At 46.1% G+C, this 16,324-nt stretch overlaps 1 protein-coding gene across 1 annotated transcript in view; it reads left to right on the top strand.

Moving 5' to 3' along the window:
• Positions 1–4,833: 4,833 nt before the first annotated feature.
• NUGGC (nuclear GTPase, germinal center associated) overlaps positions 4,834–16,324 on the top strand; it is a 55,403-nt gene continuing 43,912 nt past the window's right edge. The window contains exons 1-6 of the mRNA XM_017540374.2: positions 4,834–4,906; positions 9,275–9,379; positions 10,264–10,372; positions 11,445–11,667; positions 12,098–12,328; positions 15,150–15,359. Of these exons, the coding sequence (XP_017395863.1) occupies positions 4,864–4,906; positions 9,275–9,379; positions 10,264–10,372; positions 11,445–11,667; positions 12,098–12,328; positions 15,150–15,359 (921 nt within the window). The 5' untranslated portion in view covers positions 4,834–4,863. The remainder of the gene's footprint in view (positions 4,907–9,274; positions 9,380–10,263; positions 10,373–11,444; positions 11,668–12,097; positions 12,329–15,149; positions 15,360–16,324) is intronic.

Genomic DNA, 16,324 nt, shown 5'->3' with positions numbered 1-16,324 from the left:
TTTTTTTGAGATAGAGTCTTGCTCTGTCGCCCAGGCTGAAGTGCAATGGCGCAATCTCGGCTCACTGCAAACTCTGCCTCCTGGGTTCAAGCGATTCTCTTGCCTCAGTCCTCAGTAGCTGGGATTACAGGTACACAGCACCACACCCAGCTAATTTTGTATTTTTAGTAGAGACAGGATTTCACCATGTTGGTCAGGCTGGTCTCAAACTTCTAACCTCAAGTGATCTGCCCGCCTCGGCCTCCCAAAATGCTGGAATTATAGGTGTGAGGCACTGTGCCCGGCGTGACATTTTCAAAGTGAGAATTTTTATCATTTTAGCACTAATCTAAATCAGAGAACACTCACACTTTAAGGACTAGTTCAGTCTTTGCCTTACACATGGGAAACCTGAGGCCCAGGGTCACCAAACGACTTGTCCGAAGTCTTCTAGCTTCATTGGTTGGTGGCAAAGCCGGAGCTGGAAGCTTCCACACCTGATTTCTTCCCACCTCATCACTGAGTGCAACCCAATGACTATGTACTGAGTGTCTGGACCGAACTACCCCTATTTGCGTATTGGTTTTCCTTTTTAAGTACTTGGCGTTTATTTTCTTCGTCCTCTGAGCCTTTTTGTAAATGATCCCTTTCCATCTGCCAGTGTTTTTGTTCGGTCATCAGATGATCCCTTCCCGCCAGTCTTTGAACACTGGCCGAAGGAATTTGAAGCCCAATCCACCACAGCCAAATCCACATCATTTCCGACCATTCAAAATTTCAGTTAGAGTTCACAAATGACTTGTATACAGAGGCCACAGATGCTGCTACGGAGGGAGATGTGTGGTTTTCTGTCTTCACTGTATGCAGCTAAACCCAACCCAACCCAACCCAACCCCAGCTAGTTATGTGCTAAGGGCCCTTGCTGGACACTGTGTACTGTTGATTTGGTAAACAAAGTCAAATGAACTAAAGTTCCTGTGATTCTGAAAGAAGCCAAAACCACTACCCATATTCCAGAATTCGGTAACTACAGCTGCTTCTGCTCTAAACTCAAAGCCCTTTGATTTTGTGCCCATTAGTCCACAGCTCTCTCAATTGAAGGCCTTAATCTCAGTGTCTGTCTGACGGTGACTCTTATCAACTTGGCCTATCAGTTCTTTTGCACTTTATCTGGCTCCACTGTTTCCTCCTAGAATTTGAATTCCAGCACACCAGCTGTTGGAGGTCGACCCTGGATTTGTCCATGGGTTGGGACATACATTTTCTTTTGCTTCCAGTGCTCACTGTGACAATATGATGAGGAACATTTTGTGTGAGTCACTCCTTGAGCTGCTCTCTTTAGAAAATGACGGATCTTTTTCCTAGGGGTAATCCTAGTTCTGTATCTAATTTTTTTTCTTTGATACGGGGTCCTGCTGTCACCCAGGCTGGAGTGCAGTGTTGCAATCATAGCTCACTGCAACCTTGAACTCCTGGGCTCAAGGGATTCTCCCACCTCAGCCTCCCAAATAGCCAGTACTACAGGTGTGTGTCACCACACCCAGCTGATTTTTTTTTTTTTTTCTGGTAGTATCAGGGTTTCACTTGGTTGCCTAGGCTGGTCTCAAACTCCTGGGCTCAATCAATCCTCCTGCCTCAGCCTCCCAAAGTGCTGGGATTATAGATATGAGCCATCACACCCTACCTAAAATTATTGACACACATTATGGTATATTTACCTATTATATACCTATCTACCCTTTTTTGTGTGTGACAGAGTCTCACTCTGTTGCCCACGCTGGAGTGCAGTGGCGCTATCTCGGCTCACTGCAAGCTTTGCCTCCTGGGTTCAGGCCATTCTCCTGCCTTAGCCTCCCAAGTAGCTGGGACTATAAATGCCTGCCACCACGTCTGGATAATTTTTTGTATTTTTAGTAGAGACAGGGTTTCACCATGTTGGCTAGGCTGGTCTCAAACCCCTGACCTCGTGATCCGCCCACCTCAGCCTCCCAAAGTGCTGGGATTACAGGCGTGATCCACCGCCCCAGCCCATCTAGCCTTTTTTTTCTCATAACTCACCTAAGTTTTGATGTGTGTCAGCATTTCCAACTCAGTATTCCAAACCAGAAATTGCTTGTGCCTCCTGTGAAATTTAGTAACTTCATAGAGTACTTCCACTACCAGCTTTCCTGGTGAAAATTTCAAGTAGGAACATAGAATCTGGGGATTTGAAGAAGGCTTAAAGTTTATCTAGCCCAGAGTCATTATTAGGTGGTCATATTAATACAGGTGGAGACACCTCTGGAGGCAGAAAACTCACTGCTTCCTAAGGGAGCTCATTCCATTTTGGGCAACTCTGATTACTTGAGAATGTTAAGCCAAAATGCTTTCTTTACCCTCCACCTAATGGATCCAGTTCTACCCTCTGGGAACCCTAGAAAATATGCAGCATGTCTCTTTTATTTGCAGCTCTAAGGTAATGCATTTGAGGACCACCCTGAAGCCTCCTCCCCATCGTCTGCCTCTACCTGTGTCTTCCCTTCCCCATGTCAAGTATTCCTTATCCCTGTGGAGAGTCCTTGCTGGGAGTGCTGCTTCATTTGCATACTTTGCTATTTATTTCTACTCTTTGCTTTAATCTTTAAGCCAGGACTCTAACATATCAAAAAGGAATTCAGGGCCAGGTGCGGTGGCTCACGCTTATAATCCCAACACTTTGGGAGGCTGAGGCAGGTGGATCACTTGAGTCCAGGAGTTCAAGACCAGCCTGGCTAACGTGGTGAAACCCCATCTCTACTAAAAATACAAAAATTAGCCAAGCGTGATGTTGCATGCCTCTAATCCCAGCTACTCGGGAGGCTGAGGCAGGAGAATCGCTTCCACCCAGGAGGTGGAGGTTGCAGTAAACTGAGATCATGCCACTGCACTCCAGTCTGGGTGACAGAAACAACACATTTAGCAAACAAACCACCAGACAGAAACAACACATTTAGCTCTTAAACATCCTTTAGTGTGAAATCTCATCAAAAGCTTCTCATCCGTTATGTGATCCATTTGTTCAGTGACCATTACAGTCAGTCATTGCCCTTCTCGATAGGAATGCAACACTAAAAAAAAAAAAAAAAAAAAAAAAATGCAGTCCTCTAACCTCAAGTGGTTGAACCAGGAGGAAGAGACAGAAACATAGCACAGTGTGTACAGAGACATAAACACAGTGTGTATGCGGCAGCCGGGACACAGGAGCAGAACGACTGAGAAGAGGACATCATTTCCCAGAGGAAGCACCAAAACAGGATGTTGAAGAAAGAGCAGGAATTCGCCTGGGAGAAGAAGGGAAGGGAACCCTGCATGTGCTACAAGGCTCGGGTGTTCAATAGGATACCTGGCTCTTGAGAACTGTAAGGAGGTGGGATGGTCTGAGAGTGGCTGCAGAGCAGAGGAAGGGAGAGGGAAAGAGCTCCACCTAAGCCTCGGAACCCTGCGCTTAATAGGGGATCTCACCACATTCACCCGACACCCACCAATACACAAGCCGTTTAGTCAGTTACGATATGCAAACCAAACTAAGAGTAACTGATGAATGGTGATTTTAATTTGGGGTTAATGTGTAAATGAGGCCCAGTCTCCCTAAATAACTGCGTGTGGGTCTCGTGGGGGTTGACAGATCAGGAGGGATTTTGCATATTTCAGAAGGGCTGGTGACTCTGCTCTTGAAATACACAGCTGAGTGATCCAAACAGAAACATCAGATAACAGCCAGTAAGCACGTTGGGTGCTCCCCACTATGTTCCCCAAGTTCTTCTCTATGGGTGGAGACGAACCAGCTCCGGGCTAGCAGATTCCACCCTGTCTGCGCCGTGCCCACTGTTCTGAGCCTCCATGGGTCCAGTTTTCCCTTCATGTCCAAGTCCTATCTGCCGGTAGACTGGAGAGCAACTGGACCTGTCCCTTCTTCTTTTGGACGCTGCTCTCCTCTCCCTCCTGCAGACGCTCCGTGCGCCAGCTGCATGTAGAGCCCAGGCGCGATGTCCTCCCAGTGGAAGTTGCGGTCGATGAGGAAGGTCCAGGGAACCAAGTCACTGCATCTCCCTCCTCAGTCAGCAGCCCCCGCAAAGCAACTCTGGGGAACTCTAGGAATATCAAATGTTCCCCCCTACCTCCCAGATTCCTGCTGAGACTTACTGGAACTAAGTATCACTGGCACAGGGCTCAAGGCTTGCCCCACTGGAGCACGGACACCACCCAAAGCAGCGAAGCTATGTAAATTCACCTTCACAGCTCTGGTCACCAGAGGCTTATTCTCATTTCAGCGTGAGTTACCCTAAAGCTCTCAGGTAATATTGGTTTAGACTCTTTTTTTTTTCTTACTCAAGACAGAGTCTCGCTTTGTTGTCCAGGCTGGAGTTCAGTGATTCCATCCTGGCTCACTGCAAACTCCTCCCCCCAGATCCAAGTGATTCTCCTGCCTCAGCCTCCTGAGTATCTGGTGCCCACCACCATACCCTGCTAATTTTTGTACTTTTAGTAGAGATGGGGTTTTACCGTGTTGGCCAGTCTGGTCTTGAACTCCTGACCTCAAGTGATCCTACCACCTTGGCCTCCCAAAGTGCTAGGATTACAGGCCTGAGCCACCGCGCCCAGCCTAGACTCTTACGGATACAAGTATTACTGGAAACCAGTGTTCAAACACTGATCTTTGTCATATTTCCATTAAGCGGTGTATTAGGTGTTGTGAGAGATTCAGAGCTAAGTTGGAAGGGGCAGAAACACCGCACAAGCAGATTTACACATCCTTAGGTTTTACCTTCTGTATTTTCAAATTCCGCTGTCCTACCTGTCTTTGTACTTTGTCTTCACAGGCTGGTTCTCCTAAGGGGAGAAGAGCAGGTGTTCACGTAACAAGGCATGGCAGAAACAAAGGATGTTTTCGACCAGGAACCACATCCAGGTAACATCTCTGCAGCATCTCCTGATGTAGGACATAGGAACTGATTACTGTTACAGGATAAATGGCAAATGGGTTGGGACTATATTTAACTGTTGCCATAGTTCCTTACTCTTTATTCAGAAGGTGCTTTCTTATGACAAGTTTAAATAGTGAACGAAGACCAGTTATTTCAACAGTAACTGAAATAGCCTATTCATAATGAGCTGAACTGTTTGGCCAGCAGTTAAATAAATGGGGCTTTCTTCCTTAAAAAAAAATAACGTTCCAGGCTGGGCACAGTGGCTCATGTGTAATTCCAACAATTTGGGAGGCTGAGGCTGGTGGATCACCTGAGGTCAGGAGTTCGTGACCAGCCTGACCAACATAGTGAAACCTCATTTCCACCAAAAAATACAAAAATGAGCAGGGTGTGGTGATGCACACCTGTAGTCCTGACTACTTGGGAGGCTGAGGCAGGAGAATTGCTTGAACCCGGGAGGTGGAGGTTGCAGTGAGCTGAGATTGCACCAATGCACTCCAGCCTGGGCCACAGAGCGAGACTCCATCTCAAAAATAATAATAATAATGTTCCAGAAAGTCATTTTGGACTCTCTGAAGGTAGCCTCTCTTATAAGTCCCCTGGAATGATGTTAGGTGGATTTCCTTAGAAGGAGAGGTATAGGTACCCTGGAGTGGCTCCTGGAAGGGTGAGTCACACTGGAGCCACTGTGGGTGGCTTCCCTCCCGCAGAAGGCTGGTACAGGGCCCCTGGAGCCAGTGAGGGAGCTTCCCTATAGGCAATGACAGGGATGTAACCCCCAGGTGCAGAAAACAGCGGTGCATCACATCCTTTGTGTTTTGAGGACTGAAGAAGATGCTTTTCCTCACTCCGAGGGGATAGATTCCCTTAGGGGCAAGGTGAAGCAGTGTTTCTGGGTTGTGGGGTGATGCTAGCGTCTGAAGCAAGACTGATCAGGCATCCAGAAAGAACTACCACTTCAGGGTCCCCTCAGTTAAACTTAACCCTGAGGAATGGGTTAGTTTTTCTTGAAAGGTTTCTGGCAGTGTCTGGCAATGGTCTGAATCATGCCTGTAATCTCAGTAATCTGGGAAGCCAAGGCAGGAGGATCGCTTGAGCCCAGGAGTTCAAGACATGCCTGGGCAACATAGCAAGACTCCAGCTCTAAAAAAAACAGCCAGGCGTGGTGGTGAGTGCCTGTAGTCCCCGCTACTTGGGAGCTGAGGTCAGAGGATTGCTTGAGCCAGGGAGGTTGAGGCTGCAGCGAGCCGTGATCCTGCCACTGCACTCCAGCCTGGGCAACAGTGGAGACCCCGACTCAAAAAAAAAAAAAAAAAAAAAAAACCACCACGAAAAAAAGTCACCAATGACACTGCATCTCAGCTCAGGCTGTTGGGGGATCAGTTTTCAAAAGTGACACCTTGTGGTGGCAAGAAGGAACAGCAGCGGTGTGCTAGGGGACTGCCGTCATCCACCCAGAGAGTGTAGGACAATTCAGTGAAGAATTCTGGAAAGGGCAGTTCGGTGAAGAATTCTGGAAAGGGCAGTTCGGTGAAGAATTCTGGAAAGGGCAAGGAGGTGCTTGAGCGATGAACAGGAATAATAAGATCTGTGATCCAAGTTCATGCTAGTTTATTTTGGTTACAATGTAATATAAATACTACCCTTACGTGGTATAATCAAGATGGAACACTTTCTCTTTTCCGGATAGTTTTGCGTTTTAGAAATTGAAGAAAAAGTTTTTAACCCATCTGTGTTGGACTTCCTAGCCTTTGCTTTAGTTGAGAAATAAGCTTCCAATCTCTTATCAGATTCGTTGTCAGTCCTTACAATGTTGAAATAAGGGCCCTGGATGTGTGGACTTAGCCTTGGTTTTATACACGTGGCTAGGAGATTAGGCAAACACTGTTTACCCAAAAGAGTTCCTGAGTGACAAAGTCTACGTCCCTTACACCCTTTCCACGGACAGGCCGTGGACACATCCCGGAGTTCTGAGAGGCTTTTTGGAGCACAGACGAAAGTGTTCTTCAGCCGGTAGCTGGCCTCAGGTCCTGACCAGCAGGCTCTTCTTTCTCTGCCTCTTCCTTTCCAGCTCCAGCCTTCGAGCCAGCACCCACTTGGTTCTAAGGCAGTCCTCAAACTGACCCAGGGCGATTTCTTCAAGTGGAGCTCAATCACCAGTTAGTGTCTGAGAGAGAGGGGTCAGTCGAAGTGGAACCTCTCTCAGCTCTCAGTTGCTGCAGGACTGTGGAGCATGAGTTGGCAGAGACTCAGGCCTTGGCAATTAGCATGGCTCATGCTGGAATATTCTTCGGGGTGTGCGTTGGCTTCCATTTGTGCTGAAGATGTAAGGTGGAACAGAGAGGGAAGGCTGTCTGGACTGTCTGGGAGATCTGTGTCTGGAGCCCCCAGGCAGAGACTGGGCCTTCTGTGTGGGCTGCCAACCTGGGGCATGTGTGACATTCCTTCTCTGTGGTTATTCAGCGAATGACCTTGGAATGTCACACTGAGTTTTGGAACCTCATGGCGTCCCCGTGATTCTTGGGGATCAGCTCTTTCGGATCACCTCATGGTCATTTTGTAAGGTACAGGCCAGCCCCAGGAGCACAGAGTTAGGACAAGTTTCAACAACCGTCGCCTCAAAGACCCACTTGCCCCTTTCTAGCCAGGTAAACACGACCAAGGGGTGTTTTCTTTTTTTCTTTCTTTTTTTATTTTTGAGTTGGAGTCTCGCTCCATTGCCCAGGCTAGAGTGCGGTGGTGCGATTTTGGCTCACTGCAACCTCTACCTCTGGGTTTGAGCAATTCTCCTGCCTCAGCTTCCCAATAGCTTGGATTACAGGCAGCTATTTTTTGTATTTTAGTAGAGATGGGGTTTCACCATGTTGGCCAGGCTGGTCTTGAACTCCTGACCTCGTGATCTGCCCACCTCAGACTCCCAAAGTGCTGGGATTATAGGTGTGAGCCACTGCGCCCAGCCCCAAGGGGTGTTTTCTAAAATCCATCTAAAACACAGCATTTGGGTTACATCCCTTCCTTAGGCTGGTGGGCCCAATCAGCCCTTCACTTCATAACCAGGGAAACCACTTAAGTGAATGAATCTCAGCAGAGCTTCAAGGACCAGCTTCTAAGTGATTTCTGTTCTCACTTATGTAAGGAAGCAGCCGCTGATGTCTTCAAGTGAAGAAGGGAGAAAATTCCCCCAAATTTTGAAGGATTTCTGAATGGCAGCCATCCAAACTCTTGTAATGCACATGTTCTTTCTGGTCAGTTCTCTCATTTTACAGATGAAGAAATTGAGGCTCAAGGAAGAAGTGATTTTTCCTGGTCACTTGGCCCCTATTTTCCTGTGCATTCTGTTTCTGGTCAATTTCTTTCCTAGTCTAAAATGACCTCCCAGAGGCCTTTGCTCACTACGCCCTTGACCCTGTCTTGAGCTTCTCTCTACATAGTCGGTTGATTTCCTAAAACTTGGCGTTTGGTGAAGAATATCCAGCCACTTTGGCTTCTGAGGAGTTGCAAATAGAAACTTTTTATCTGGGGAGATAGATTGAACTCTACATTTTGTAACTAAATGCAGACAGTCTTGTGACTCTGAAAAGTAGAAACCAAGCTAGAATGATCCAACAGTGTTTTTTCCCAAATGAGTTTATGGGCTGACAGAGCTGGAAGCAGTTCCTCTTTTTTGTTGTTGCTGTTTTTTTGTTTTGTTTGTTTTTTTGTTTTTTTGAGACAGGGTCTTGCTGTCACCCAGGTTGGAGGGCAGTGGCAAAGTCACAGCCCACTGCATGCATCCTATAACTTCTGGGCTCAAGCGACCCTCCCGCCTCAGCCTCCTGAGTAGCTAGGACTGCAGGTGTGCACCACCACACCTGGCTAATTAAAAAAAATTTTTTTTTTTTAATTTTGGTAAGTTTGAGACCAGCCTGGGCAACATGGTGAAGCACTGTCTCTACAAAAATTTGCCAGGTGTGATGGTGTGTGCCTGTAGTCCCAGCTACTTTGGAGGCTGAGGTGGGAGGATCACTTGAGCCCGGGAGGTTGAGGCTACAGTGAGTCGTGATCATGCCACAGCACTCCAGCCCACTGGGCAACACAGTAAGACCCCTGTTGCTACCAAAAAAAAAAACCAACTTTTTTTTTAGACAAGGATCTTGCTGTGTTGCCCAGGCATGTCTTGAACTCCTGACCTTAAGCAATCCTCCCACCTTGGCCTCCCAGGCATGTAATCCCTCACGCTTCTGATTACAGGCATGAACCACTGCACCCAGCCAGTCTGTTAGACTCTTTGGATTGTGTGCTGATAGAAGTGAGGCAAGAACACCATGCCCCAACACCTACAATCTTATATAACCTCTGTTTATCTCTAGTTGAAGATGATTTATTTGAAGAACCAACGAGAAAAAGAAGGAAATCAGATCGAGACCAGCGGTTCCGAGCGTTTCCCTCCGTGGAGCAGAGCTCCCTTAAGGAATGTGAGTGCCCTGAAACTTGTTTTAACATGGTTCTGTTCTGTTCCAAGTATGTTAAAATACTCAAAGGAAGAGGAGGTTAAATTCTGAAGCTGGATGAAACATCTTCAAATGAACCTGTTTCGGAAAGAGAGGGCTCAGGGTCTCTGTAGCGGCATGCGATTAGACAATTTATCTCCACGCATCTCTGGGCAGGAGAGTTGCTATCAAAATAACTTCTTCCTGATTGGAACAAAGCCTGTGAAAATGATTAGGTTGGCGCTTCAGTGGGTGTCAACATGGTGTCCTTGGACTTCTTTTTTTTTTGAGATGGAGTCTCACTCTGTCGCCAGGCTGGAGTGCAGTGGTGCGATCTCAGCACACTGCAACCTCTGCTTCCCGGGTTCAAGTGATTCTCCTGCCTCAGCCTCCCGAGTAGTTGGGACTACACGCCACCACGCCCAGCCAATTTTTGTATTTTTAGTAGAGACAGGGTTTCACCATGTTGGCCAAGATGGTCTCGATCTCCTCGTGATCTGTGCACCTCGGCCTCCCAAAGTGCTGGGATTACAGGCGTGAGCCACCTCGCCTGGTTGCATTTTTTTCTTTTTATGACCACAGGCAGGAAGAATCCAGAAGGGGCTGAAGCCCGCGGCAAAGCATATCAAAACTTCTGTTACCAGAGTTTCAGAGCAGCCTGGCTCTTTGGAGATTTTCAGAACCAATGATCGCTGTCTCCTGTGAGCCACCATCTCTAGTTTAGTGTGAGATAACTTGCCATGTTGTTTAATCGGCTTTTCATTTCTTTTCTTTTCCTTCTCTGCAATGTTCAGCTGACACCTCCTTTGGAGACCTAGTACTTTATCGCTGCTGGCTACCCACAGGTGACATCTCTCTGTTAATTCTAGATGAAAAACTGGAATCACGGACCAGAAGGGTTTTGAGCAACACTTACCAGAAACTTATTCAGTCGGTCTTCCTGGATGACAGTGTCCCTAATGGAGTCAAGTATCTCATGTGAGTCTGAAATCCACAACCCTGAAATCTTACATCAATGTCTTTCTTTAGGCGATTATAAGTGCTTTCCCTCAACAAGGAAAGGAAGTATTTAATTAGAAACTAAGCAAGGAAGGATACAAATTTCTGTAGCTATGGGAGAGTTGCCATTCATTGAGCTGTCACTGTTAGGTAGTCTGCCAAGTGTTTTTATATATCAAATATCACTTAATCCATTCAACACTCCTGTAAAGTAGGAGCTATATGATCACTTCCATTTTACTGAAATTGTGGCTCAGAGGGCCCCAGACTTGAACAAAGTCACACGGGTGGTCAGTGAGAGGGTCCAGAATTCACCCCAGGCTGTGTGAGTCTGGGCTCATGTTCCCAATTATTTGTGCCCTGCCAACATGAAGGACTTGAGTGGTGCTGAGGGTACAATTTCTCCTGCTCAGTAAGACTCTGTGTTGCTTCTAACACTATTAATACTTCACCTCTGTACACATGATATTTCTAGGGTCAAGAATATGCCATTTCTGTCCAGGTGCAGTGGCTGACACCTGTGATCTCAGCACTTTGAGAGGCCAAGGCGGGTGGACCACTTGGCAAATATGGCAAAACCCTGTCTCTACACAAAATACAAAAAAATTAGCCCGGCATCATGGAGCATGCCTGTAGTCCCAGCTACTTCAGAGGCTGAGGCGAGAAGGTCACTTGAGCCCAGGAGGTTGAGGCTGCAGTGAGCCATGATTGCACCACTGCACTCTAGCCTGGGTGACAAAGTGAGACCCTGTCTCAGACACATAAACAAACAAAAAAAAGGAATATGCAGTTTCCAGTGAATACAAATAAAGATACCTCACATATATAGACGTTACAGGGATTGTGTGGAATTATTATTACCAAATATTTTTGCATAATCTCACTTGATTCCCAGGCAACTCTGTGTAGTAAACAGGGATGGATATTCTCCTTTGACAGAGGAGAGAGCTTGTGGTGACCTGCCCAGGATTAGAATTCAGTTCCTTTGCATTCTGTTTCAATGCTCTTCAGTCTAAACTTTGATGATCATGACATTTTAAAATTCATCCAGAAATAGGCTCCTTGCCTTGATTGAAAAGCCGACATTGGACCCAATCTACATTGGGTTGTTTGGAAGCACCGGGGCTGGGAAGAGCTCCCTGATCAATGCCATCATCCAGCAAGCAATGTTTCTACCAGTGTCTGGAGAAAGCATATGTACTTCCTGCGTTGTACAAGTGAGCTCCGGCTGCTGTGTACAGTATGAGGCCAAAATCCATCTTCTCTCTGACCAGGTAAGTGTTCCCTCCCCTTCCGTCCCCTCCCCTCCCTTCCTCTCCCTCCCCCCTCCTCTTCATCCTTTCTCTTCCCTCCATCTCTCCCTCCTTTCCTTCTTCCTTCCCTTCCTTTTTCCCTTCCTTTCCTTCCTTCTCACTGTCTCTCAGAGACATTATATTCCTTGCAAATACAGCTCATGCCTTTGTTGAATGAAAAGAGCCCATTCCAGGAGAAAGTCAATCTAGTGGGCTGGAGGGGTCTGGCCTGGTCCTACATCGTTATGAGACTTTGGGCAAACCATTTCCCTCTTCAAGAACCGAAGTAGATGTCCTAGATTTTCTGAATATGCAGCCTCCCGGTCTTCCACAGGGAGCGACGGACCCCTCTGTTTGTCGGTGTTCTCTGTATCTGTGTCAAGAGGGGCTTGGCCCTACTCTGCCTTGGCAGGAGTGGAGGGAGGAGCTGAAGAACCTGACTAAACTCCTGCACAGGACGGAGGAGCTGGGTGGAGAGGAGGCGGATGCATGGAACAGGGATGAGGCAGCAGAGGAAGCCACCTGGAAGCTACAGATGATTTATGGAAACGGGGCGGAAAGTAAGAACTATGAGGAGTTACTGAAGGCGAAGCCCAAAGGGAAGATCCCCACCTGCAGAGTCATCACCCTCAAGGCGGAAGAGGTAGCGTCACGTTCGTACTTTCCTTGATGTCATCCTGGGTCTCAAGTCTAACAGTTGAATCTGCTCAGGGGACTGGCTCCCGGTATAGTGTTTGTATGAAATAAGAAATAAGTTGCTACCCAAATTAGAAGTGTCCATAGCCCAAGTTATCCTTATTATTTATGGCTATCAAGTGGGAGTTTTTAGTATGTTAATGGAGGAGTTACTGTGTACAAAAAAAGACTATTTGCAGTTACTTGAGAATAATTAGGGACACTCTGGCCTGCCAGTGATTTTTAAAGAAGGTTTATAGTGGCTTAAACAAACAGGGATTGATTCCTTTTCTCATGTAAGAGGTCTGGGGGCAGTAGGGGTCAGGTTGGTCTAGTGGCCCAGCAAGGTCAAGATCAGCCTCTCTGGTTCCCCTGGTCTTCCGCCACCCCCGCTATCATGAGTTGGCTCCCGGAGGGCTAGACTTCACACTAGCCTACTGGAAGGAAAAAGTGGATAAAAAGTTGGCATCAGCCACATCTGCCCTTTCATCAGAAAATAAAAGCTTTCCCAGAAATACCTCTGACAAATTTCCATGTAGATTTCAGAGTTCTGAATTGAGCCACATGGTCCTTCCGGGCTGAAAGGGAGTCCAGAGAAAGTGAAAAGCAGACTTGTCATGATTGCCTTAGACCCGTCTCACTGCACAGCCTCCCAGTCAGACAGAAAATCAGGATTCCGCTGGCGTAAAAGAGGGACAGGATGGAGATTGGACGGGCAACTAGTAGAACAGTAATCTTGTTTTCATAAACAGTTTTCATTTTAAGATTTCATTTCTGAATTAAAACAAAATATTCGCGGAACTGACATTCAATTTAGGAAAGCTATACATTTAAAAACCTAGTTTTTCTTATATCTCTCACCTTTAAATACACCTTTAAAATATTGCTATTCTATTTGTAAATCTAGTGGTTATTAGTAAAACGGGTACAATGTACGTGTCCTAAAGTTTAATGTTCAATTATCTCTTGATTAACAAAGCAAATCTCCCTTAACGATTTAATGCTACTTACATAATCAATCACACTTCTTTAGGCTTTTTGCATTACAGTTAAAGTTCAATATATTTGAGCCTCTCAAAATGTTTTAAATACTTGATTAGGCACACTTAGAAATCAAATGAATGAAACCTTTTCAAAGCACTTTGCCATCTCTTATATATCTGGAAAATCTAACAAATATAGTGCCCATTTCTTATAGTTTTAAGATGAATATTACTATTAAAATGATTACACTTCTAATATCTAAAAGATAGACTGAGCATATGTAAGAAACACAATGATTACAAGACTAGTTACTTTATCTGAATACACACAACTTACACAAGGGTATCAATGTCTTTGCCAACTCTGTGTTTGGAAATACTCCTTCCCAGCATCATAAATTTACCCACTGAAACAAGGTCAGCAGAATCACTATCTCAATGAGTGAGCTTACAAATTCAGGGTTTCCACTGGAGATTCTAGAATCTGAGTTTGCCTTCTCTAATGATGTTTGCCCAGAACCAGTTCATGGGGCCGAGCCCTCTTGTAGAAAGGGGCTTTTCAAGCCCATGCCTTTTCCTGGGCTTCTCTCTTATGATATCTGCTCTATTTTAAAATGACAATACCTTAAAGAGCTTTTATTTCCTTTTTTGTGGTTTATCATTTGGTTGATATTGATGAAATCTGTTACCCGTTACTCAGATTGTAACAAATCCAGCGATTTAATTTAAACTCTCTTAAGAATTGACATTCTAGGCTGGGTGCAGTGGCTCATGCCTGTAATCCCAGAACTTTGGGAGGCCGAGGCATGTGGATCACCTGAGGTCGGGAGTTTGAGACCAGCCTGAGCAACATGGAGAAACCCCATCTCTACTAAAAATACAAAATTAGCTGGGCATGGTAGCATGTGCCTGTAATCCCAGCTACTCAGGAGGCTGAGGCAGGAGAATCACTTGAACCTGGGGGGCAGAAGTTGTGCTGACCCAGGATTGCACCATTGCACTCTAGCCTGGGCAGCAAGAGTGAAACACTCTCTCTCTCTCTCTTTCTCTCTCTCTCTCTCTCTATATATATATACACATATACACACACGCACGTATATATATATATAAATGACATTCTTACCTTTCTTACAGCACTATTCTATAGAAATTGATTTAACAATGACTACCATACACTGAAGTGCCCCAGTTGAGATTCACTCTCGTAGTTGCTGGCATGGATGTGTCATTGTCCCAAGACATGTTTAAGCAGAAACCGCAGTCTAAGAACTATTCCCTCTCTCATTCACCATCATTAAACTATCCTAGAAATGCCTACCTCTCAAGGTATTTTTTGTAATCGGAAGATGAATTTTAAAAACTCTTTTAAAGATCCAATTTTAGATCAATTTTCAATTTGGAAAATATGATTACTATATCACTGTCAATTTTCTATAGTCATTGCTAGATTTCTGGTAGTGCAAATATCAATTACATATTACTAACGTTAATTTTAGAACGCAGTGTAGTTGAGAAGATAAGCTTATTATCCAGCAATGTTATAACTTCCCTAAGGTTCCATTTGAGCTAACGTTGGTTTTTGTTCCATCTGTCAGGTAAGGAGCTTGAACTTCCTGATCTCCAGGGTCCTTCCCAGCTCTCAGGTTCTCGGTCCTGCGGATCTGATTGCAGGCCTCCTGATGCCCCTTGTTGGGTACACTTCTTACCCTTACTCGGCATACCTACCATGAACCTGCATCACAGCCAACCTGGGAGAACAGAGCTAGGAGCATGGCTGGTGTGTGTGACTCTGTCCTTCTTCTTCAGGCAGAAGAGCTGTCCATCAAGCTGGACCCCTACATCCGCATGCAGAGGAGAGACTGGGATGGAGAGGCCGCTGAGATGCACATCTGGCCCTTGATCAAACATGTGGAAGTGACTCTTCCCAAATCCGACCTGATCCCAGAAGGGGTCGTGCTGGTGGACATCCCAGGTACAGGCGATTTCAACAGCAAGAGGGATGAGATGTGGAAAAAGGTAAGTGTCTTTAGTAGGCTTAGTTCGCTCTTCCCTCAACGCCTCTATCCTTTCTCAAGCAGCAAAGCAATAAAATCCCTCTGCTTTCAGCTTCAGGGATTTTATGAGTTCACTGGAATTAAATTCTACCAATTTATTTATTTATTTTTTTGAGACAGAGTCTTGCTTTGTCACCCAGGCTGGAGTGCAGTGTTGTGACCTCGGCTCACTGCAACCTCCGCCTCCTGGGTTCAAGCTATTCTCTTACCTCAGCCTCCCGAGTAGCTGGGATTACAGACACCCACCACCATATCCAGCTTATTTTTGTATTTTTAGTAAAGACAGCGTTTCACTGTGTTGGCCAGGCTGGTCTAGAGCTCCTGATCCTGTGATCTACCTGCCTTGGCCTCCCAAAGTGCTGGGATTACAAACGTGAGCCACCATACTCTGCCAAATTATTCTAATTTCTGTGTTCTAAGCCTCTGGCCCTGGCAGTATATGAGCGGTCAGAGAAACTGGGGAGGGAGGAATCACAGGATGTGATTGTTGGAGCCGGGACAAGTATGTGTGATATATGAGAAAGACCAGCAATACCGTGACTCGAGTCAGCAGAGTGATGAAGGACAGAGTGGAACGGGAAGGCTAAGCGCTGGGGACAAAGCAGAGAAGCTGCAGCCAGTCACCAAGAACTAGGAGGCTGCAGACGGCATTGGCTCTAAGGAACAGAAACACCCACTGTTGCAGCCCCAAGTTAAGAGGGGCTATCAAAGGACCTCATGAGACACAGACAGGCCTCAAGATGGCGGGTCAGGATGGAGGCAGTTGCTCTTGCTCTCATTCTCTGTGTGGTCTCTTGTGCCCATGCTTCTTTTGTGCATCGCTCCACAAAGTCCTGCCCCTCTCCCAGCTTTCTCTACTAAGCCATTGGGATCCACAATGTCTAAATGACTGACTTTGCCCTGTCTCTAAATGACCTTGCAGTTCAT

The sequence above is a fragment of the Cebus imitator genome, unplaced genomic scaffold, assembly GCF_001604975.1.
Source record: "Cebus imitator isolate Cc_AM_T3 unplaced genomic scaffold, Cebus_imitator-1.0 Scaffold125, whole genome shotgun sequence".
Lineage (NCBI taxonomy): Eukaryota > Metazoa > Chordata > Mammalia > Primates > Cebidae > Cebus > Cebus imitator.
This window is presented reverse-complemented; position numbering and strand designations above follow the sequence as displayed.